At 39.0% G+C, this 25,601-nt stretch overlaps 1 protein-coding gene across 2 annotated transcripts in view; it reads right to left on the bottom strand.

Moving 5' to 3' along the window:
• Positions 1-25,601, bottom strand: part of piezo1 (piezo-type mechanosensitive ion channel component 1) — a 113,721-nt gene that overhangs the window by 33,438 nt on the left and 54,682 nt on the right. For both annotated transcript variants that reach the window (XM_026946741.3, XM_026946742.3), the window contains exons 3-9: positions 18,482-18,604; positions 15,504-15,546; positions 14,197-14,344; positions 4,536-4,734; positions 2,956-3,169; positions 189-363; positions 16-90 (exon numbers count right to left, since the gene is read on the bottom strand). In XM_026946741.3, coding sequence (XP_026802542.3) covers positions 16-90; positions 189-363; positions 2,956-3,169; positions 4,536-4,734; positions 14,197-14,344; positions 15,504-15,546; positions 18,482-18,604 — 977 coding nt within the window. The remainder of the gene's footprint in view (positions 1-15; positions 91-188; positions 364-2,955; positions 3,170-4,535; positions 4,735-14,196; positions 14,345-15,503; positions 15,547-18,481; positions 18,605-25,601) is intronic.

The following is a 25,601-nucleotide window of genomic DNA, read 5'->3' as shown; positions in this document are numbered from 1 at the left end:
TGTTTGTGGACCCACCTTAGTGTCATCTTCAGGGGTTATTCGGCCCGCCCCCCACGGCATTAGCTCCACCTCCTCGCCCACACCCTCGTTCTGTAAAAGCAATCACATCACCCACTAATAAGCACCAGGTTTAAAGTACAATGGTGGTTGTCATTCAGTTAAAAAAGAAAAAAAGTGTGCAAGTGTACCTTTTCTAGGTAACCATGACTGCTGATCTTCAGGACTGTTACTACGGTGATGTAGAGAAGAAAGAGGATGCCTGGATTGATGTACACGGGCCAATCATGCTGTGTGTTGAATATGAGGTCATCGGAGTGGGAGGAGCAATTAAAAGGGCTAACGATATTCTTAAGGCCAAAAAGCCTGGAGAAAAAAAGAGAAGCTTCAGGTTAGAATGATGCCAGTGTGTGTGTGTGTGTGTGTGTGTGTGTGTAATTTGGCAGAACTATTTAACACTGTGCCTGACATCCATCATCACCTTCATGACAGAACAAAGTTTAGGAGATATTTGTAGGATGGGAGGAATGCACATAGCTGGCAGCAAGCACCTTTTAAGCAACACGCACAGCCAGTCAAACAGTGTGTGTGTGTGTGTGTGTGTGTGTGTGTGTGTGTGTGTGTGTGTGTGTGTGTGTGTGTATCCATTTCTAAGCTTTATGCCTCAGAGCTCTGCCAGGATGGCATAGAACCCTGACAGCTAGGGGACTTCCCACAGAACTTCACTTCCTGTCAATCCCTGCTCCCTTCACTCACACCATGGAAAATAAATGATCCGGAACATTCCCAGCCAAATGTGTTCATCCCTGCACCCACTCACCCTTATACATGACATATCATCCTACATTCATCACACGCTGCCTCTTCATTCCCATACTTCTCACATTTACATAACACACACGCATACATATTATGAGTGAGTGGTGTTATCTGATTGAATTGAGTGGCAGAATGAAGGTGACAAAAGGAAGCAGGGAGATATATATATATCTATATATATATATATATATATATATATATATATATATATATATATATATATATATATTTTTTTTTTTTTTTTTTAGAGCAGGCCTAGTTCTGGGCGAGAACAGTAAAAGAAAAAATAACACTTTAACGCAAAAGCGCATCAATAGCACTATGAGGGTATCCTGTTAGCACCATTAATTCTAGCTGCTGAAATTTCCATCTATATGATATCCAAGATATCGTATGTCTATTCCAAAGAGAGCGGGATGGTTTCCAATTCACTGTAATTATTTTCTCAGCTGCTGTAAGGCCAGCAAATACAGCAAGATTAGAAATGTTAAGGAACTGAGCAATAGAACGACAATTCTAAAGCATATAGAGAAAAACACTAACAGCATAACTAATCATTGGCATGTGCTCTGAAATGTGTTCTATACAAACGGTGGTGATCAGGATTATGAATTGAGTTGTGTGTGCTGGACCACACTGCCATCACACACAATCTAAAGTGAGGATCTCCATCTGGGTAGTCTTGAGTCCAGACATTATCAAGTAGCAGAATACCAACAACGTTTACATGCACATCAATATTCTGATATTAATCAGAATTTGGCAATATTCTAATTAGTATTGAGTCCCCCCCAGGGAATATGCCTATTTTAATCATAAATTTGTTGCACCTTATTCAAAAAAATCTACTGGAAGTAGATATATATGCATGCTCAGTCTGCAAGGAATTGTGGGTGCTAACAGATGCTTAGCTTAACAGATGCTTACCCGACCGTTTCCATTTCGAGGCGGTGCTGTCGGGCATTTTTGATGGTGAGAAGTGTTAGAGTCCTAATTAAATTAGTGTGAAACAGTAGTAATAAAACTAATAACTGAGCATATTCTATAACCAATGGCAGCATCTTCAATCTCCCGGGGAATAACAGCAGGAAAGGAAAACAGCATGTGTAGATCAACATGCTTACAACAACCATGTATACAGGAATATACAGTCTTCTCACCTCACCTCACCAAGTTAAGAAAGTGACGTCAAATCAACATGGTTGCGCACAGCATCACAAGAAAACCAAGTAGCGTGCTGGCTAGCTTGTCTCTAACAAAAGATGAACAAGGAGTCGTCCATGTTTTTCCTCACTTTGTAGCTCAAACGCTACATCATTCATCATTCTGAGCTACGACCTTGCCGCTTCTGAGGCAAGTCGAATGCATCATAATTTTTAAAGCCATGATCTCAGCACTTGTGTATCATGTAACTAAGAAAAGCATGTTTGGAAAACTGTGTGCCTACACGGACCTCTTTTTTACAGACTCTGAGTTTGATTAAACCCGTCTGTCAGAATTAGTGATGTTGCTCATGGACAGGTTTGAATGGTTTAAATGGTGTGTTTTACACGACAAATCAAGTAGATACTTTTTATTACAAAGAAAGACAAGACAGTGATGGCCACTGTGACCACTGTGGACATCGTGACCATTCTCAGAATTCAGGATCAGCCGAATTTCATGTGTTTATACCATTATGTCAGTATGAGGCAAATTTCTCGTTTATCGTTTATATTGTTATGACTTGCTTTCAAGCAATTGATTGGCTGAGTGGGATCGAAAGTGATGTCATGACAGTCCTAACGCTAACCCTAGAGCTTTGTGTACATGGACGGGAATGTGGAGCAGGACCAAGGAGTAAAAATAAATCATTCAAATCCTATTTAACTGATGATCGGTCAAATATTTGCCATCAAACACCAGCAACCAGAATATTTCTAATGTCATTTAGCTTTGTAATGTTTCCATTACAAAGTGTGAAAAGAATTATGGCCAAAATCACTCAGTATGTTTTAGTGAGAAGTTTCCAATAAGAACACACAAACTAGTAAATGTGTTCCATGTGTGTGTTTGGTGGAGGAAATAATGTTGAGTGTTGTGCTCATTAAGCAGAGCAGCAGTGATGTTCTTGGAGGAGTGTGTAGTGTTAAAGTGTACCTGGCCCACAGACTGCTCGGGGTGAGGAAGCTCTGTGCCACTGTACTCTGGTACAAGTACAAACACACCAAGTGCCCCGCTGTGAACAAGCCCACCATGACACACAGTGCGTTGAAGCCCAGGTGGCTGATGGGAAGGTGGCAGGCCCACCAGGTACACACAATGATGAAGAGCAGGAAGTAGATGGAGGAGAAAGCCGAGGGCAATGTGATACCTGTGCAGAACACCACATGCTGATAAATACATATTTTTCAAGCAAATAATAACTCACCTACTTTTCACATGATATACAGGAAACAGGAATAATCTTCACTACTGATACATCAACTGAAGCAGATTATCAGGGCCATGTTGTTGATCTAATTTTAAATCTAGTCATCAGTCAAAAGTAAACATTTGTCACCTGTACACTGCAGCACAACCAAAGAGGAAGTTTAATCACAAATATTATGTCTCTGAAGTTTGTTTTTCGCAAAAGTGTTGACCTGGAGATGTTAAAATGTAGAAGTCAATATATCCTAAACCATGTTTATCATTACCTTTCCCATTACTGTATAATAATAACAACAACTGGCACATACCTTGGCTAACAATAAATTAAAGCTTGCAATGGACAACTGTGATGCTAATTATTTCCTATTATACCACTGCGCTGGTGAATTCCCATATCTGACTGGTGCTGATTAAATTTCTACACCAGCAGGAAAATTACAGTATATTAATGTGCAAGTTCTAATACCTTGTTGATTCTGTAGTAACAACTTACACAGGGACTGGATGCTCCACATAATCGGATTAAACAAAGTGTGTAAATGTCGCTATGGAGAAGTTTTCTGTGAGGAGACGTTTATTTAACATTTATGAATGTAGTCTCCAGCGGTGATGCTTGTAACACTCAGTGGCGAAGCTTTTTTTTTTTTTTTGTCTTATTCAAGAAAGAGAAAAAAAAGTGTCTGGTGAAGGAACGAATGTTCGCAGCTGCTATAACATTAGCGATAACCTGAACTATCTTGTTATATTAAGCATAACAGTAAATGTGTTTTTTAAAATTAATTTATTAATATTTTATTAACGATTTATTAATCTTCATATAGCACCAATAATCATTTTTTCACTGGTGCTATAAGAAGAATAAAACACTTCGGGATGTGCTGTTATTGAGAAAGAATCAATTCCGGGTAGTAACAGTAACTTTGCTTTGTGTCAGGCTGCATCACATCACCCCGTCATTGATTATTTTCCTATAACAGCATGCCCCATTGCTTTTGATTCCTTAATTAACTTTGATTTAATATTAGTAACATTTCTGAGTAATTTATTTCCTTAAGGATAATACACGACCAAAGCTTTGAGAGTGATTTGGTGTACTCTCTATATGTTGCATATCTGTTTTCTACACATTCCATACGTATGTATTATCAAAGTGCATGTTATAAAAATATGTACACTCTCCATATGTATGTATTCTCTCAATGTGTATGAGCTCTATATACATGTTCAATACATACAGTACGTATTCTCAGTATGCACATTCCATAAGTGTGTGTTCTCCATTAGTGTTTATGTGTGTTGTTTCTCACCGGCCAGCCCCAGCAGCGTGACGGCCAAAACTCTGCCCATGTTGTGGAGAAAGCGCTGAGCTATAGCTCTGAGACGAGCGCACAGCTGAGCTGGTCCTCGGGTCCTTTCCTCCTTCCTGTCCTCCTCCTCCTCCTCCCCCTCACCTTCTTCCTCCTCCTCCTCCTCCTCCTCCTCTTCTTCTTCATCTGTTTGGGTCTCCTGGAATGACATGGTTGTGTAACAATTCAGGAAGGAGTCTCCAGTGTCAGCGTTTTCTAACAGTCACAGGTAAAGCTGTTCCTTTAAGTTTTCAGACACTGGGAAGTCTTTAAAACAGAAGAGCTTGCTCTTTCCAGTTTCTAGGTATCATCATAAGCTGCATTATAATTTTGTCTTATTAACGTCACTAACTTTAAATGTGTCTATACACAGATAAAAGTATGATATTTTTTAATTAAGAAAAAAATGTAAACACTGGCAACTGTGATATTAGAGGAATGCAACACTTTGAGACATACAGTTACAGGAAAATACTCAGCTCTGGGCTGGTTACCTGTCGTGGATTATTTTCCTAAAACAGCACTTCCCATCATGTTTTATTCCTTACTTATTATAAGCAAAGTCTATAACAGCCCATCACAAACACTGTTGCTGTTCTTGTGTACCACGACTTCATACCTGGAATTATCTAGAGGTTTAGAAGATCGGCACGTGGTTCAGAATGAAAAGGCTGTTTCATTAAAACTATAACTATATTTTGTACTTGACTTTAAAAATGCATGTAATATAACTAAAACTGCTGGATCTGCCACTACATAGTAAACGTCCCGATTTAACTAGCAGTTTTTGCTGTGTTATGTGAATTTTTCAGTTTAAGTGTCCATTTCATTAGCAGTTATAATTTTGAGTTCTGTCCTGCAGTACATGATGGGGAAAAAGGGTGCAAAATACGTTATTTGTTCAGTAACTATAAGCCATTATGAGTCTCTTTTCACTGTATTTATCAGTGTACACGCACACACTAGCCAGTTATATATGCTCAGGCATAATATAGAAAATAATCTAGTACAGGGCTGGTTGTTCTGCCAGCACGGAGGCATAACCACTTGTCCTCCAGTGACCCTAATCTAGTACTTAGTTTACAAAGTTCTGGATAAGCAACTACTCTGACTTGACCATTAATGATTAGTTCATGGCTTTAAATTGGACAATTCAAAGTGATTTTGTTTTGTTTTCACAATTATGCTTCATGTTACCACTTTTGTCTTTAAACTTTTCGTTAAAACTTTCCTTTCTGTCTTCTCCTAGCTCTCTCTGTGATCAGTCTCTGGATTGATGAGCTGGCTTCAGCTAAATAATTTACATAAAAGAATGTGATTGGATAAACTGCAACAGAGGATCTGCAACAGAAGCTGCACTGGTTCATGTTTAGAAAACTAGAGTCACTGAACTACGACTTTTTTTTTTTTTAAAGGCTACACTGATTGGCTCTTCTATAGTATGTTTTGGGTTCTCGGTTTGGTCCGGTGAAATACTTTGCTGGGTCCGAACCTGGATCACAGTCCATCCGTAGACGACCCCTGATCAAGTACACATGTATGCCGTTTGAGAGGTGTCAGGTTCTGGTACTGAAGAACCACGTGGTTGTTGGAGTGATTCACTGAACTCAAACACATCATTTTAAAGAGTTGCAGGACTACAATAAGAGTAAGGGATCACTCAGCTGTGTGTAAATATATATTTTTAAATGCAGTTATTTATTTTCTCCCAGTCACAGGTGAGCCAGAATACAGTCTAACCATAAACTTGTCCACGGACTCAACAGTTGCTCTCGGCAGTACTGGGATTAAAAATCACAACCTTCTGGCCACAAGCTCCACACCTTAACCACAAAACCACCAGGGTTTTGTTACAGTTAGCTTTGATGCCTTGGGAAAGTGTGACAGACAGAAAGAAAGAAAAAGAAAGACAGCTATAAATCAGACTTAACTATGTAAACAGGACAGAGCATGTGTTTGCTCTTAAGGGAGCGGGTTAGCATATTTGCACATCACAGCTACATTATATGAGCGAGCGAGGGACTGAGTTTAGTACACACAGCATGCAGGCCTCACATCTCCAACATTTGCTCTATACTTCAGAACTGAGCTGTGCTTGTGATGTTGTAAGACAGAGGGATTTGGGCATGTTCCAAATTGTAAAAGAATTGAGCAAAGTGAAAAACATCTTTGAAAAACAAGCTTAAAAAAAGGACTTTGGACATCAATCATAAATGTTTCATCCGTTTCAGCATTACTCAATACGGTCTGTCTGCAGAACACAGAAGGCAAGTGCAAAAAAAATTGGCATCCCCTTAGGATAAAATGAAAAATACAAAGAAATATCATTACTTCATTATCCCACATAATAAAAATGACTTCACATGAATAGATACATAAATACATTTTAAATGTCTGCCTTTCCTTTTGCAGTATAAACGTATATAAATATTCTTACCTTTGTAACTAACTCAGACCTCTTTACTATCCTTTGAACAGGTTTTGGATGCTTTCAGCTGTAATATTCAGCCCACCCTGCCGCCCCTTGTGCAATTTACTTGATGTAGTACATCTGTTTTTCCCCTTTTCTTTCTTTTTTAGCATAAAACAGCAGCCCCAAACAAAATAAGGTGCTTGCTAGAAGAAATGGAATGAATGAATGAATGAATGAACATTTACTCATGTTTATCTGCACTGCCAACACAAACTAATTGTCTAAGACATGCTAATATGACCGTATCTTTTTGACAGCAATCATTAGATGACTTTAGAGCACCAGATGCCTACACTTGAAGGGTGTGTGATGTATAGGTTCAACAATACACCCTCTGGTCAAATAAGTCCACCAGCTACTTAAATCACATGATCCAAAGTCCACTGGAGACAAGTGAAACAGAAAGCTAAAAAATTACTCTTGTATTTGTTTTTATCTGTACTTTTCTGTCGAGCTGTAAGTATAAGCATTTACCGATACTACCAATGTCTCTTCACAGCACAAACACTAATTCACACGTCAGCAGAATGAGATGTGTGTGTTCCCCATCATGCTCCCAGATGACACAAACATGATTTCTAATACTAGCTGTGTTAATCTGCCAAAATAGTAAATCTTTTCTGCACTTCAAACAGGAAGATGGAAGGACAAATAATTCTTAGAGATTGTGAGCAAGACCAATTTTCCATGTTCCATGCAAACTTTGCTACAGTGATTGAGTCAGGGGAAATATACATATATATATATATTGTAAATATACATATATATGAAAAGAATGCAAAGAAATGTTATAGAGCAAATATGCCTTCAAAAATAATGAAATTAAATGTTTCTACATTAAAAAAAAATAACAGTAATAAATGAAACAATGTCAATATTTGGTGTGACAACCCTTTGCTTTATAAAAAAAAAAAAAAATAAAATAAAAAAATAAAAATTAGTAGTTTCAGGTACAATTTGTGCAGTTTCATAAGGAAATGAGCTGTAAGTGTTACTGGGCATCTTGAAGAACCAGCTACAGTTCTTCTGGAGACTTTGACTTTCGCATTTGCTTCTTATTTTTGCAGCAAAACCCAGCAGCCTTCATTATGTTTTTTGTCTGAAAAGTGTCTCTTATGTAATCTGCTGCTTTCTTTACTGACATACAAACATTTTTCTGTAACATTTTAATTTTGTGCTGGAAAACTAATGTTTGGAAATCTGAAATGATTTTGTACTGAATTGATAATGTAGAAGTTATAAAATAAAAATCTATAACAAAGTTTGTACTAAAAAAAAAACAAAAAAAAATAGGGTGGCTAAGACTTTTGCACAGTACTGTATGTATATATACAGTATATATACAGCATACATCCCCTGACTCAATCACAATCAGAGAGAGAGAGAGAGAGAGAGAGAGAGAGACTCTCACATTGCTGAGCAAGTAGAGTATATTCTCATAAACATACTTGGACCACATCCCAGACTAAATACTACCCGACTAAACAGCATGTCACTACTGAAGAACAGTGTATCACAACCCACAATACCTTCTCTAAGTAGCGCAGAAGTACAGTACGTAGTTGTAATAGCATTCTTCTACCAGAATTAAATTCCAAAATCTTAACTCTAGCAGCATTACATGTAACCCTGCAATGCTTTCAATATACTAATAATGTTCAAAAACACCATTATTGCATTATGTTGTTAAGTTTCCCAGTGCTGTATCTAGGATCTACCTCAAGGAAAAAACAGCCATTTCACATGATTACTCACCCAACTGAAAGCAAGTCGGAGAGAAACTGGCAGGTGAGGATGGCTTTTGGCTGAGTCTGGCATCTGCAACTTGTAAGTAAAGCAAAATACACTGCAACACAAGTGCATTTGAGGGGTAAGGGTCTTACTCGAGGGCTCAGTGCTGGCTTTCTGGCAGTCATTTTACGAGTTACTAGCACAGAGCCTTAATCTTTGGCCGAAAAATAGCTTCAGTATAGAATTTCATCAGTTATGGCAATTACAAGGCAATCCTGACATTCTACTCTTCACAAATCAGATGTTTTTAAGAGAAACACACACACACACACAAACCATGTTAACAGCTTTCACTGTTGTGTAGACAAAAAGCAGCACCTAGATATATTACTTTATTTCATTGTTTATACTAGAAATACTCTTCTCACTACCTGCAGCTGTGGAAGCTGACATTTCTAGCAGTGTTTATTTCCAATGTAACCTCACACACGGTCACATTCCAGCTTTCAGCAGGTCTTGTGTTCCCAGCATGTAATTACAAGATGAAGAAGTGACGCTTTTTACAAGTTTGAAGCTTGTAATTATCGCAATTGCGACACGCACCATTATATTTCTCACTTTTTTTTCACATTTTCATGGAGAAAGTCTAGTACATTTTCTATCTCTTGCCCCATTGCCTTGTTCCTAAGCCTCCTGAACGTTAAACATCCCCATGTTTAACAAGTTTCCTGTCCATATTTACATTTACACATGTATCTTATGGATCTATGTAATGCCAGTGGATGGATGTCTACACAATACTTTACTGACTGTTATTTATAATATAATATAAAATAAAATAAAGCAAATAATCAGACGTGAAAAGTCATGGACGAAGATTTGTGTCAATTTATTCATTTTTTTAAACTTTCACTGTGGATTCCATTGCTTCGTTGTTTTTTAGTGCCATGGCCCGACGTATTCATATCAGCACATACTACAAAGAAGTGTACGTCCATGAGCCGGTCAGTGATGCAGGCGGATCCTGCTCATCTGAATCCCATCAGACTCTCCAAGAAGCACTGACCACACCGAAGCTCACAGTGGAGACCTTCATTCTGAAACGGTGAACTCTCTCTTCCATCATTCCAGCATGGATATGGTGATGGTTAAGTGATGTCTTCAGCGCATAATGCGGCAATAAAGCGGCTACACTGATTCAGTGATCATACAGAATGCGTTAAGTCACTATTCTTATTCTTAATATCATGCTACGATAACAATAATTTCCTCATAATGGATTAACAAAAGTTTATTCTATCTTAGCTTATTGTATCTTAATTGATGATTAGTATTTAAAATAATATTATTTAAAAGCACATCAAGATCCCAGGAGTTTCTGAAATATTCAATCCATCCCAAGTCACTGACATCACATTTTTTTCCCATTCTGATGTTTGATGTGAACATTAACTTCAGCTCTTGTACCTGCATGATTTGAGCTGCTGCCACATGATTAACTTAGAGCAATAAGTGTGTTCATGTGCCTGAGGCCACAAGTTCAGGGTCAAAGATTTTGGTGAGTGAGTAACAAAGACCAGATTTTTCTTCTGAACAGTGTAGGAGGAGATGCAGTAGCAGGAGACCATCACTGAGAGTGGATCTACAGCGGCTTGCATTGACTGTATGTGCGTAATGCAAGTGATAAAACATTTAACGCATTTAAACATGTTTAAAAATGCAATAAGATGTCCTAAAGTGTTGATGCTGTTTCCTGCAAGAAACTGTTGCTGTAAATTGTTTGTAATGTTTAATTCATTCATTCATTCATTCATCTTCATCAGCAGTGAGTGATTTTCAGGTGAAGGAGGTTACATTCATTCATTCATTCATTCATTTATCTTCATCAGCAGTGAGTGATTTTCAGGTGAAGGAGGTTACATTCATTCATTCATTCATTCATTTATCTTCATCAGCAGTGAGTGATTTTCAGGTGAAGGAGGTTACATTCATTCATTCATTCATTTATCTTCATCAGCAGTGAGTGATTTTCAGGTGAAGGAGGTTACATTCATTCATTCATTCATTTATCTTCATCAGCAGTGAGTGATTTTCAGGTGAAGGAGGCTTCATTCATTTTTCCTCAATTTTAGTTATTGCTGATCCCTACTGCCAACTTCCCCATATCACACAACAGCTAAACCCAGGGAGGGTGTGGGCTCAAACCTGCTTCCTCTGACACATGTGCAGCTCTGCCATCACATCTTTTCCCACTGCTGTGCATGCTACTTCCCACACGAACACACTCAGAGGCAAAAGCGCTATCTGCCTTCTCCATACACATAAGCTCAGGAAGGCTCATGATCGGTTAGGGTCATTCTGATCAACAGGGGAAAGAGTAATGCCATCCCTCGCATGCAGAGAGCACAGCCAGGTATGCTCTTGGACTCGGCCACAGATGGCTGTGGGGATCATCGGGATTCAAACTCCCAACAGGGTGAACGATTTCCAGTTGTGTCACTCTGCAGCCCCAAGAGGCGCCTGGCTAGCTCAGTCACTAGAGCATGGGACTCTTGATCTCAGGATCATGTGTTTGAGCCCCACGCTGGGAGCCAACCCCAGCCACTGAGGACGCACAGGTTAGTGCACTCTCTGTGCCAGTCCCAAGCCCGGATAAATGGGCATCAGGAAGGGCATCTGGCGTAAAACCTGTGCCAAATCAATATGTAGACAATGCAAGGTGATCTGCTGTGGCGAAAGAACAGCAACAACAACTACTCTGCAGCCCCAAGAAACAGCTGTTTTAAAGTGTTCCAGTGTTTATGCTTTTTCATTATGGTGAATATTTTGCAGATTAATGATAAAAAAAGAATTGATAAATACAACCTTACATAAAGGCTTTATCGTAACAAATTGAGTAGAACATGAAGGGGTCTGAATACTTTCTGAACTGCACTGTAATTTCATGCAAATCATAACACTACTCCTAACACACAGTGACTGTGTTAATTGTTGTGGTCCCTGAGTTATCTTCTCTGCAGCTTTCCGTCAATAAGAAAACAATTTCAGACTTGTGTTAGTGAAGAGTCTTAAATATCTATTAGTTGACAAGAATACAGACAGACACTGACTCAGTTAAGCAATGCTAATCTGAATTCTTCAGTAGGAAAAATATGAGTAAGAGTTGAAAAATCTGCATTTCTCCACGCCGCTGTGTGTTGAAAATCTGATGGAAAATGTTCGGGCTGATACAAGCCTGAAAGACACGTTACTCTAATATCCAGCATGCAGGCAGCAACAGATTTCCGGTAAAATCAACACGTCTGGTGTTTGACAGTACCAACGCTGTCTTTCAGCTCCTGCACTGCAGCTGAGTCTGGCGCTGAGGGAACGGAAATCATAGTAGTTAAACCAACAAACACTTAGGACTGCTGGACGTGTTTCTATTGTTCGCCAATCTTAGTGCTGCAGACACAAACGCTCGGGAATCAGTTGCTAATTGATCTAATAATGTTTCTATTTTCCTACACTGACACACATTCAGCTGGCCTTTGTTTGTTGACACGGTTGTCTTGGCAACGGGGGGGAGGAAGGTGTTGGACCCGGCTTTACTTTTCCCAGATGGTACGAAGAGAGTGAGTGAGAAAGTCCGTGTATAAAAAAAACACCGAAAACTTTAACCACTGACACAGAAAATGGAAAAATGATCAACATGCTACAGTAATCCTGTTTGAAAGATAGCTTGGCTTTGGACCTCATTCAGCAGAACAAGTGTGTGTGTGTGTGTGTGTGTGTGTGAACAAGTGTGTGTGTGTGTGCGTGTGTGCGTGTGTGCATGTGCACATGTGGCATGTGCGTATGAGTCAGACAGGGGAGTCCCCTAAACATATCAGGGAACTGAAATATAAGAACTCTTACCAAAAGTCTGTTGGAGAATACAATACACACATTCAAAAGACACATTGTGAAGCACATATGACTCACACGCACAAACTCTAAAGAAAAAAAAAGAAGAAAAAATGTCATTTTGTCCTCTAAAACTGGAGATTAAACACTCCATCTCTCTCTCTCACTCACTCTCTCTCTCTCTCTCACTCTCTCACGCTCTCACTCACTCTCTCACGCTCTCACTCACTCTCTCATGCTCTCTCACTCACTCTCTCACTCACTCTCTCACTCACTCACTCTCTCACTCACTCTCTCACTCACTCTCTCACTCACTCTCTCACTCTCTCACTGACTCACTCTCTCACTCACTCTCTCACTCACTCTCTCACTCACTCTCTCACTCACTCTCTCACTCACTCTCAATTCTTCAAAACAGATGTCAGAAGTAAAAAGGGATGTCTGGCACCCTGAACACACCTCCAGTGCCTAAATCAAGCATCCGCAGCTCTGCCTTAAACACACCCACTGCACCACTGCAGAAACGAGTGGTTTTTCACTCACCACATCCTACTGAAGTGTGTTTAAGGACATATCCTAGACTATAACATCCTCATTTCTAAACATGAACCTGGGAGACTCCTCTCTAGGCTTTTTTCCTCATTTAGTTCCTCAGTGACTGAACAAAAGTCACTATTTGTCCAAAGCCGAGCTTTGAAGCATGAGACGCATGTGACTGTGTCTTCAGGCTGATTCCAACTCCCTTTTACCCAAAATGCAATTAGAGACACACAGTGCTGCAGCCCTGCGGGTCTTGGACACGTGGACTACAATCAGTTATTGTGCAATCAGTTATTCTACTACAACTATCAGAATAAATTTTGCAGTTTGAACATTATTCGAATGTTCATAATATTTACGCGAGCATTTCAAATGCATTACTGTAAATACATTACTGCATTAAGCCCTGCAGAAATGTCAGATGTTTGAATGAGTGACCTTGGTGTTGCCTCATGTAGGAAAAGAGCTCTGAATAAATCCAAGCCATTTATGTACTTCATGTATTATGGGTTCTATAACTCTGTTATACATATACATGCATTTCTACGCTTTCGGACTTTTTCCACTTTCTACAAGACACTCCCTCAATGTTTTGTCTCTCACCACTTGTGTAATAACATTGAGCTTTGCCAGTCATGCCTCGTAATTGCCTATTAACTGAACACACATTAAAAATTTAGGGTAAAATGTTTAGTCATCCTGTGTAGCTCATATTTGATAATCTTCAGTAAGCAAGTTCCACCCGAGGAGTTTGTGGTCCACCAAAATGCTTGAACCTGTAGGAGGAGCTAAAAAAGTCTCCAGGATATACAGCCCACAAACTAAATATGGTCCATGTGTTTGTACGTTTCTAAGTTTCTAAAAGGTTCCTGGGCTCCTAAAAAGGTTTCTGCAGTGGAAATGCACGTTATGTTATACTCTATCTAGTGAACAGATTGCCTATAGAGAATAGGAGAATAGGAAGCCATTTGGTGTGTGTGGCAGTCCACCTACCTCTTGATGGAAGCCATGTGCCTCTGACCCCTCCTCTCTGCTCTTCAGCAAACGCTTACACAACACAATGGTGATCAGAGACATGATAAACACACCCAGGTCGGGGGAAATGAGACGCACGGCATTCCAGGGATCGTCCGGTGACAATCTGCAGGGGGCGCCAACATGAGCAGCTAGTCAATATCACTCATCATATGCTACTACCATGTCATGGGTCAAACATCAATGCATGATATCCATTTATTAATTCAAGTGCATGGGCATTTCCTGTGAGATTCTAAATATTTCCAAGATTCACAACATTTACATTCTAATGTACATCATTAAGGATCATTTAGAGTATTCACTCCCTTCAGTATCACCACACATCAGAACTTGTGTGTGTGTGTGTGTGTGTGTGGGTGCATGTCTAATATGAAGGTGAGGAGCGCAGTCTTAGGCACCAGTCAGTCTTTGTCAAGAAGGATATATGTGCTGCTTCCTTCAGATTTGTCCAAAACAAGCAACTCTAAGTCAGGTTTACATTACAAAACTACAGCCAATGTTTTATAGCTGGGCTGTGAGCCTGTGATGGTTGGCCATAGTTTGTAGACTTTTGGGAAAAAACTTTTTTTGTGTGTGCTGGCACAAAAAGTCTGGACTCTTCATTTCTTGCCTGTTAATCGAGTTTCTCTGGAAACAGACTAGTAGCAGGATCACAAGTGTCTGTACAACTCAAATCAAAGATCTAACAGAAAATAAATTCTGGGGTGTGTCCACTAAAGCTGTAAACAAATGGTCTGAGATCTGCGGGTCTGCTCTGCTGTCACTGCCTCCTAGTAACAGGAAAAACGTGTTTTCGTTTGAGCTGGACGTCTTCTCTTTCAGTAACAAGTTGTCTAGTCATTAGTGTAGTGTTTAGTTTGCTTCATTTTGTGATAGTCATATAAATTGACAAAGGGTGTGTTGCTCATTTTTTCCCCACATCATCTGTTACAATTTTGACATATAAGGAAGCCAGCTGTCCATATGCTACTTTGTATATGTGACAAAATTTATCCTGAAAACATGCTACCTAGGAAATTACAGAGGAAATGATTCTAAACTGTCCCAGATTACAATATTATAGTCCTTGAATATCACGGAATATTGTACAATACTTGATTATCAGCACATTATTAGGAACATTAATTTAATAATACATTAATACTTTAATATCATTGACAGCTTTCACAATAATCTCAGTGATATATTAAACTACAAACATTTAATGTGCCAATACACCTTTTTAGTGTTATTTTAAATGATTTTATACATTATGTACATACCTGGACACCCCGATGTGCCTCGCCAGAGTCTCCCATGTGCTACCTGTGAAGAACACACAGTCATAATGAGCTGTGTTTAGGGCTGCAAACGAAAAGATTCAAGTCTAAAAATGGATCAGTCAATTGCTTGGTACAAATGTAGATACAAATAAGAAGATGCAAAGACTGGATTTGATGCTTCCCAAGTCAACAAGGCCAATATGAACAAAAATAGCACAACATATATTAAAACCTTTATCCATTTGAGCATGGTTTTACAAAACAATAGCAGAAAGCTTATAAAGGGACTCTTAGAGATCAGAAAGTTTCACAGAAACAATAAAATACAAAAATCCATTTGTTAAAGAGTTCATCTGGATTTTTCTGATATCAGTACTGCAAAAGCAAATATTGCACCACTGATGATGTGCAGCCTGACGTGTTAAACAGAAGCTTCCACTCTTATACTGTCACTGCCACTCTTATATAGAATTATAATCCATGGTAAACACAGAAGAGGACTTGATTAAACCCATGATAAACAGAAGTCAAGCACAAGCGAATCCAATACAGTTTATGGTCTGCTACATCTTTGAGATGGACACTATTGTCTTAGTGTGTCTATTGGTAAATTGCTAGCTAGCTGCAGTTAAATGCAGGTGTGTACTAGAGTCTTTTCAGGCTCTCCTTAGATAAACTGTGGGCAGGGCTTATGCTGCGCTTGAGGCGAAGTTTTAATTCCCCTACAACCGGTAAAAGCCACCGAAAATGCCCCCTCAACTTGCAGTTTCAACTCATCAACGTGGGGTAGTCTTCTCAACTACCAGTTCCCTGTTTACTAAGTGATGACAATTCAACATGGCCGCCCACACTGAACAGTGTGTAATTTTAAATGAGTTTATAGCAGTATTAGCTTTAGATCAGTTAATGTATAGACACAGTACTTGGTTAAATCTATAACACTGACCATACTAATCACTGTTTTGAGAAAGTAATCATCAACATTAGAGTTATCACTAATGTTAGTCAGCTAGCCTATTGCTAAGCTACTTGCTAATGTCTGCGGTTGCTACTGTGGTACAATTTCAGTCCAAAATAATGCATAAATATTTAATGTTTAAAGATCACTACAGTAGAAGAGCACCAGTAGATACTCAGGTCTGTAACTGTAAAAGTGTGCTTAAAGTAGTTTTTATGAGCCACACTTTTACGGAATTATGTTTCCATGAATATTTTCCACTTTGCGCATCGAACGTGCCGAGGTGGGAAATGACGTTACTACAGCTTGCACATTGTCACTTACAAGGCACAGCGAACGCAGCATTACCGTGACCTACTGAGGGGGGATCTGCTACAGACACAAGAACCACATGCGTCAAGACTCTTCTCCGTCCTGGCACGCAGGTGGTGAAATGAACTTCCTCTGGCTGTCCTAAAAGCTGAGTCACTGACTGTCTTCAACTAAAGACTAAAGACTTACCTCTTCACCAAGCCCTTGAATCAGCACTTATTACATTTTTTTTTTTTTTTTTTAAATCCCTCGACATGCATTTTCTTCTCTTGCTGTACTAACATCTAACTTCCCTGCAAAAAGGTTTTAGCTCAGTGATATTCTTAGTCCTGGACCTATTTGTTTTTAATGGAGCCATGTTTTTAAAGGAGCACTTCTGTAAGTCACTCTGGATAAGAGCATCTGCTAAATGTAATGTAAATGTAAATGTAAACGTGTGTGGCAGCTCCAGATGATACTTGGTAAAATATATGTCATGTGAGTATATCTGACCCTTTGCTGACTCAAACCTTTTCAGCATGATGCCTACTCATCATCTGGAGCTGCCACACACAGTGCACATCGTTAAAAGCTGTTACAGGATGTAAACTGTGTCATCTTGTTTGGATTCACTGCTGACTGAGGAGTGGCTCGGTTTCTGGGCCTCATTCATCTGTTTTGGGGATTTTTTTTAGACGGGATCTTAGGAAAGGCTCTATATAAATTGAATTTCACTCTATTCTGACTGTCACTATTTCCCGTCCAATGTGATTCATATCAATTTGATTTGTTTAGCGCTTTTACTAACAGATATTATCACAAAGCAGCTTTACAGATATCCGGATGTAGATTTGAGCAAACCTGAGGTAACAGTAGCAAGAAAAAAACTCCCTGAGATGAAATGAGGAAGAAATCTTGAGAAGACCCAGACAGAATGGGAGACACTAGAAAGTGGCAATATACAGTACTGTGGAAAAAGTCTTAGACACATGCAAAGAAATGCTGTAGAGCAAAGCTGCCTTCAAAAATAGTGAAACTAAATGCTTCTACATTAAAAAAAAAATACTATAAAGAGCAGTAAACAGTAATAAATGAAACAAAGTCAATATTTGGTGTGACAACCCTTTGTTTTATAAAAAAATAGTAGTCTCAGGTACAATTTGTGCAGTTTTATAAGGAAATGAGCTGTAAGTTTTACTGAGTATCTTCTACTGAGTAGAAGCAGCCACAGTTCTTTGACTTTGACTGTCACACTTGCTTCTTATTTTTGCAGCGAAACCCAGCAGCCTTCATTATGTTTTTTTGTCTGAAAAGTGTCTCTTATGTAATCTGCTGCTTTCTTTACTGACATACAAACATTTTTCTGTAACATTTAATTTTGTGCTGGAAAACTAATGTTTGGAAATCTAAAATGATTTTGTACTGAATCAATAAGGTAGAAGTCATAAAATAAAAATCTCTAACAAAGTTTGTACTAAAAAAAAAATAGGGTACCTAAGACTTTTGCACAGTACTGTACATAATTAGAGTTTACAACTATAAAAGAGTTCAGTATGAGGACAGTCTTTATGATTACAGCAGCAGTTTACTACTACCAGTACTTCTACTAATAATAATAATAGTAATAAGTGTAAGAAATGAGGAGCTGGATCAAGACTAAAACAACCCTTATACACCATTAGGGCAATGTTCCGTTTTACTTCGGGAGTCAGACATGCTGTTCACTCACAGTTGTGTCCCAGAGCATCATCCAGGCCAGGCACTGTGTAGAGACAGATCTGGAAAGAGACGTGAGCGAGCAGGAACAGCAGACTGGTGCTGAACAAAGCAATGACGAATCGCCCTGTGTGTCCTGTAAAGGCAGAGGCAGACAGAAGGAGGAGAAATTTTGTGAGTCATGAATAGAGAAATGTGTAAAATATGGACTCTAAGGCAACGATAGCGCACAGCAAAAACAAAAGGGTAGAGAATGTTTTCAATTAAACCATAAAACGACACTCGAGTGCAGACAGTCGAGAGGCAGACTGGTGATCCAAGTTTACACAGGGACATTACACACTCGGTTAGGCCAGAGCTGGTAAAATGTTGTCACAGTAATAACTTCACATGCAGGAACTGAGCATAACTACAAAATTCAACAAAAATAAGAGGAAAAACAGTCACCCAGACATCGCCAGTATTCTTATCTGTGAAGGTCAGAGAAGTGGTGCAGCCTGAAACACCCGGCAGTCCTGCGTGGTTAAAGTTATGAAGATCAGTGGCAGGTCTTGTCCTGCCATAACTAACGTATAGTTACATGGCTACAAAGCCGTCAGTTTCTATTACAGAGGTTAAATAGGTTGCCAGAGCTCAGTCAGACTACTAGAGTCAGGCAGTGACTACACTTTTATGGGCATGTTTCGCTTTGTGGCCAGAGGAAACATCTCATTTTATGGCTCATTTGGGCTGCAGTCAGACTTTCCAATTAAAAACAGACACAAGGCCTAGCAAAGTGCGTGTTAATTTAAACACCGCCTGAGGCACCTACATAGAGGAATAGCTCCCGTGGCCTTAGAGTGGAGTGCATAAAGGGCTCCATACTGCTGAAGTACTGTAGGTGGAGATAGGCTGTCATCTTCACACCTCACCAAAGACACATGGCTCAGTTTTCATGCAGGAATATTGTTAGTTTGGTTGTCCATTTTCATGATGAGAAATCAACACATCTGTGCTGATGGGTAGAGCAGTGAAGCAACAGGTCCTCTTATTGCAAACACATTGCACATTTCTGACTTCGAGTGAAGACTTAGGCCTTGTCTGTACATACAGGGATATTTTTGAAAACACAGTTTTTACCCCTTTATTTATAAAAAAAAATCCTATCCACCTGAACAGTGTTTTTGAAAATATCTCTTTTCTCACAAAACGTCAAAATTATTTTAAAATTCTCACATAAGCATGACGGCCCAGAAGGTGGCAATAGTATGTATGTCATATACTGTTATGTCAAATGTCTCAAAAATAACATTAAAAGATGTGTACTGAGCGGTGGAGAGGGCAAAACTTGGAAAAACAACAACAAAAGTTCTAAAACAAAAAATGATAAACACAAAGATTCATATGTGTGGACCTGACGATGAGGTGATACTACTGCTTAAGATTACACTTGAGTCTTGTCTGAAATCTGCGCTCGCAGTGTGGTTTGTAGTGCTGGAGTGGTGGATTCAGGAGCTACAATAATAGTAAAATAAAGTTAAGTTAAATTGCAAACGAGTTATCAAATAATTTGCAGAGCACAAAGTAACAATCTGGCCAGCAGGGGTGTAAACCTCAGGCTTCCACGCGATACAATATGTTTTTTATTCATAGGGCAATGAATCGCTGATTCTGCTATGATACGACACAATATGATCCAGTTTATTAGCCTCTGATGTGATATATGTGTGCGGCTTTGCTGGGGTAGGCCTACCATTCCTTTATGAAAGATGGCGATGTGGAGAAGTAATATTTTTACAGTAGCAGAGTTACAGGCAAATCAACTTGCTAGTCTATTAAATTATTCATTTTTACACACCAGTTGTTTGTCCCTTTTTTGATAACAACTGATTTATGATTGTTGCATAAATTAATTTCAGTCAGCTTTTAAATCGATGCATCGTCCAATAGCCAGTAAGATAAACTTTGCACATTCAGAACTGCGATGTGCATACACAGGTTGACGCTGTGACAGTATTTTAAAAACTTATGTCTTTCCAATCCACACAAAAATGACTTTTAAAACTTTCTCCAAAAAGCCTTTTTTCCAAAAAGCTTCGTGTTCGTGTGTACAGGAGGCCACCTTTTTTTTGTCCGCTGCACATCAACATAAATAGGGCACTTCACCCAGTTCAACTCAGACAGTTGACACGTCATTACTCATTTATCAACATATATAACAGAATCAATAAAATGCCAAACAAAACTACTTAAATCGGACTCCTCCATGCTCACCCTCAGCACTGGAGCCCCTCAGGGCTGTGTCCTCAGCCCCCTGCTGTACTTCCTCTACACCAGTGACTGCACGGCCACACACAGCTCCAACAGGCTGGTGAAGTTCGCCAACGACACAGTGGTGGTAGGCTTCATCGCCAACAACAACGAGATGGCCTACTTACAGGAAGTGAATATCCTCTCCACATGGTGTCGGAATAACAACCTCTCTCTGAACATCACCAAGACTAAGGAGATGATTATTGACTACGGGAAGAAGCAGGTGAGGAACTACAGCCCCCTGTTGATCAATGGGGCCACAATTGAGAGGCTTGGTGACAAGGGCTCATCAACGCTCTACCATCTGTGGAGAGTCTTCTCACCACCTGGCTCGGAGGCACCACGGCCAAGGACCAGAAGGTGCTGTCCAGAGTGGTGAGGACAGCGGAGAAGACCATCAGGACTTCTCTCCCCTGCATCACAAACATCTACATCCAGCAATGCAAGACCCGGGCCAGGAGGATATAAACAATGTGTAGCATCTCACACTTCAGTAAACCTTCATAAAAGAAAAAATAACAACCAAAAAAATAATGTCTGACACATGCAATAACATCATGAATTAATGTAACAGCTTATACGCATGGACCATGATGATGAAATTAAAGCCCATTATTTCCTTTAGGCTTTTTTTTTTTTAACTTCATGTTAAGACCAGGCCATATGATGATATAATGTCAATACTGTGATAAATTATGTCATAAATTATTTTCAATTTTCTGAGATATCATAGACATCATGATATCTTTTTATTTTTCATTTAAAAATATAAATTTTATTACAAACTGACTGAAAGAAGTAGCTGATTTGATGTTAAAACTTTTTATTTAATCTTAAAAATTGTAAAATGTTTATTTTTTTTTTTAGATGTTTTCATTTTTTTTTCTCCTTTTCACTTTTTAATTTTTCTTATAAATAATATGCTATTTTTAAAATATAAAAATAAGATTAAATTCAACAGTATATATATATATACACAATCAGTTTTTAAAAATGCAACATCAATGTTGCGTTGTACAGTTTGTGAGCAAACCTACATGACAAATATTGTGCATCATAGCAAGTCTTTAAAAATTGGTCATTTCGTCCACCCTTATTATATTTACCACACACACACACACACACACACACACACACACACAGACACACACACACTGACTAACAGTCCAAATACACTGAGTAATATCCAGTGTAAGATGAAAAACTCATCTGAATAAAGGGGAAAACCTAAAGTTCTCTTAAAACTAAGCAAACCTCACGTCATGCTTAAGATGATAAAGCCTATTATTAGAGCAACTGACCACACACTGCTTCTGTTTCACTGCACTGTCTGCACAAGGAAGTGCCTCTTCTCTAACAGTAACCTATCCCATAATAGTCTATACAAGTCCTGTTATAGAAATAGCACTGATGCTTAGCTTAAGCTTTTGGACAAACCTCTGCTCTACGTTAGAGTGAAACTCTGAATCAGAAAGGCAGCGCTGCAGAAAAGCTTTAATGAGAAAAACTTTAATGCTTCCTCACTCTGACTATAATGTGGTCTCAAAAAAAAAAAAAAAGTTCCTTTCCCTCTCTCCGTGGGAATGAAAAACAAGCATGATTCACACATGTTCCTGTTTTGTTCAGAAGAGTCATGCAAATCCTCGAATGGCTTTTCATTGTGTTTTGGAAAGAACAGCTCGTTCTGAAGCGCTTGTGTCCTGCAAATGGGAAGATCTGGGACACAGCAGGTGAGACCTGGACCTCCAGCTGCAACACGGTCACATGAAGGCTGATGGGTGGCCATATAGCTAGCTAAAACAAACTAGCATGGGTGGAGTAGCTTGGAGCTTTGAACTTTTTTTATGACCATAATCTATATTGTTGTGTGTACATATGGTGTATCAGAGCCCATCTCCACTGTGTTTCCTCACAAATCCAACCCGGAATTATGCTGAATTTCTTTGTTATTTTTGTCTATAGGCTTTGATGGGCTGTGGTCACATCATGGATCATTTCTGAAAGAACGCAGGACATTCTGCTTGCTTTGTGTTGGATTCTTTGAAGGTCACGTTTTCTAGATACTTCATAGTCTGAGCGTATATTTGGCGCGCATCTGCCATAGCACTCTAAAAAGGGGCTTAGCCTTTTGTTTTTTCAGCTGCACATCCATATATCACACCACAAAGGAAAACAGGATGAATCTCAATCTCATGGGAACGATGCTGAAAGCCTAACCACGTATGATTGTCAACAGACACGTCCTAGCACCATCAGGTACACTACTCCAGTCACTTTAATAGGAACTCCTGTACACCTGCTCACTCTTAGCCAAGCGCCTCTTATGTACATCAGAGCAATACATAAAATCTTGCAGATACAGGTTAAGAGCGTCAGGTAATGTTCACATCAAACATCAGAATGGGGAAAAAAATCTGTGATCTCAGTGACTGTGACCGTGGCATGGTTGTTGGTGCCAGACGGGCTGCTTTGAGTATTTCAGAAACTGCTGCTCTCCTGGGATTTTCACAAACACCAATCTTTAGCGTTTAAACAGAAAAAAATCCAGTGAGTGGCATTTCTGCAAAGCAAAAATGCCTTCTTAATGAGAGAGGTCACAGGAGAATGGACTGGTTCGAGCTGACAGGAAGGCTACAGTAACTCAAATAATCACTCTTTACAACCGTGGTGAGCAGAAAAGCATCTCAGAATGCACAACATGTGGAATCTTGAAGAAGATGGGCTACAACAGCAGAAGACCACATCAGGCTCCACTCCTGTCAGCCAGGAACAAGAATCTGAGGCTACAGTGGGCACAGACTCATCAAACCTGGACTGCTGAAGATTGAAACAAGAGAAAAAAAAAAAAAAGAAAACAATGCCTTATACTTCGTCCCAACTGTCCTTGAAAAAGTAGGGTGTTGTTCTATTTCTCAGCACTATTCTTTTCTGTGGATGAATATCAAATGGCAGGTACTACATGTAGTGCACTATGTAGAGTGAGTGTACAAGGCATCTTGTATCTTATACCAGAGACAGTACACATAAGCAGAAAACTGAATTGACTGAACTGCACTGATGATGATGCATATTAGGGAATATATTTGTAAAAGTATTTTTAGGAATAAAAAAAAAGAAAGGCCACATTCATAATGCTCGTGCAGAGCTTTTCCGGCACTCAGTCATTCATCTTTAGGTTTAAATTCCTAATTAGTTTATATTTTGGGAAAGAGAACAAACTACTTTCATTAGAGAATTTTGGCTAAATTCAGAATTCTGAATTCGTTCAGAAGCACGTTTAAAAAAACAGTCTCGTGCATACCCCTCTGTTGCGCACCTCTGATGACATGCATCATGATGTTTAGTTTTGCTGAGGTGGAAACAGACGTTTAAAAAGTCCTATAAAAAATGAGATATATTTTATTTAATGTTCACAATTCAACAAAAAAGGGAAACCGGTGAGAAAACTTTGCACACCCAAATGTTTTTTTTCTCAGTTTTATTCAGTATTAAATCTCCTCCTCAAAGATCAATATACAGATATATAAATATACATAGCTATGCAAACAAAAGTGCAGTTAAATACTGTACATTCTCACCCGAGAGAAATATATTACAATATAATCAAACATAAATTAATACTTATTGTACATTAGTGCCAATGATATATACACACACACACTATATATATATATATATATATATATATATATATATATATATATATATACACATATATATATACATACATACACATACATACATACATACATATATATACATATACTGTAGATATCCACACACACATATATATGTATATGTGCATATGCATATGTACACACATAGCAACAAAAATAAATTATGTGTGTATAAATATATTGTGCACATGCCCAGACATTTACATATATTTCAATACTGCTGAACTGAATGAGATCAGTCCACACTCAGAGCCCTTCAGAGTACAGGCTGATGTACAGTCAGGTCCATAAATATTGGGACAGTGACACAGTTTTGGTAATTTTGCCTCTGTACACCACCACAGTGGATTTGAAATGAAGCAGTCAAGATGTGACTGAAGCGTAGACTTTCAGCTTTAATTCAAGGGGTTTAACAAAAATATTGCATTAACCATTTAGGAATTACAGCCATTTTTTACAGAGTTCCTCCATTTTCACAGGCTCAAAAGTAATGGGACAAACTAATATAATCATAAATATTAGGATTATTTTTATTACTTGGAGGTAAATCCTTTGCAGTCAATGACTACCTGAAGTCTGGACCCCATGGACATCAACAAATGCTGAGTTTCCTCCCTTGAGATGATTTGCCAGGTCTTTACTGCAGCCATCTTCAGTTTCTGCTTGTTTGTGGGTCATTCTGCCTTCAGATTTGTCTTCAGTAAGTGAAAAGCAGCTCAGTTGGGTTGAGGTCAGGTGACTGACTCGGCCATTTAAGAACATTTAATTTCCAAGCTCTTGGGCTGCTTTCACAGTATGTTATGGGTTGTTATCCATCTGTACTGTGAAGCGCTGTCCTATCAGTTTTGCAGCATTTGACTGAATCTGAGCAGAAAGTATAGCTCTGTACACTTCAGAATTCATCCTGCTACTTCTATCAACAGTCACATTATCAATAAACCCCAGTGACCCAGTTCCATAGGCAGCCATACATGCCCATGCCATAACACTGCCTCCACATGTTTGACGGATGATGTGGTATGCTTTGGATCATGAGCCCTTCCTTTCCTTCTCCATACTTTTCTCTTCCCATCATTCTGGTACAAGTTAATCTTGCATCAGAACTGGTCAGGCTTTTTTAGAGGTTTTTTAGCAAAGTCTAATCTGGCCTTTGTGTTCTTGAGT

Source organism: Pangasianodon hypophthalmus, chromosome 25 (genome assembly GCF_027358585.1).
Source record: "Pangasianodon hypophthalmus isolate fPanHyp1 chromosome 25, fPanHyp1.pri, whole genome shotgun sequence".
Lineage (NCBI taxonomy): Eukaryota > Metazoa > Chordata > Actinopteri > Siluriformes > Pangasiidae > Pangasianodon > Pangasianodon hypophthalmus.
Note: the sequence above shows the minus strand (reverse complement) of the source record. Positions and strands in the feature narration are given on the sequence as shown.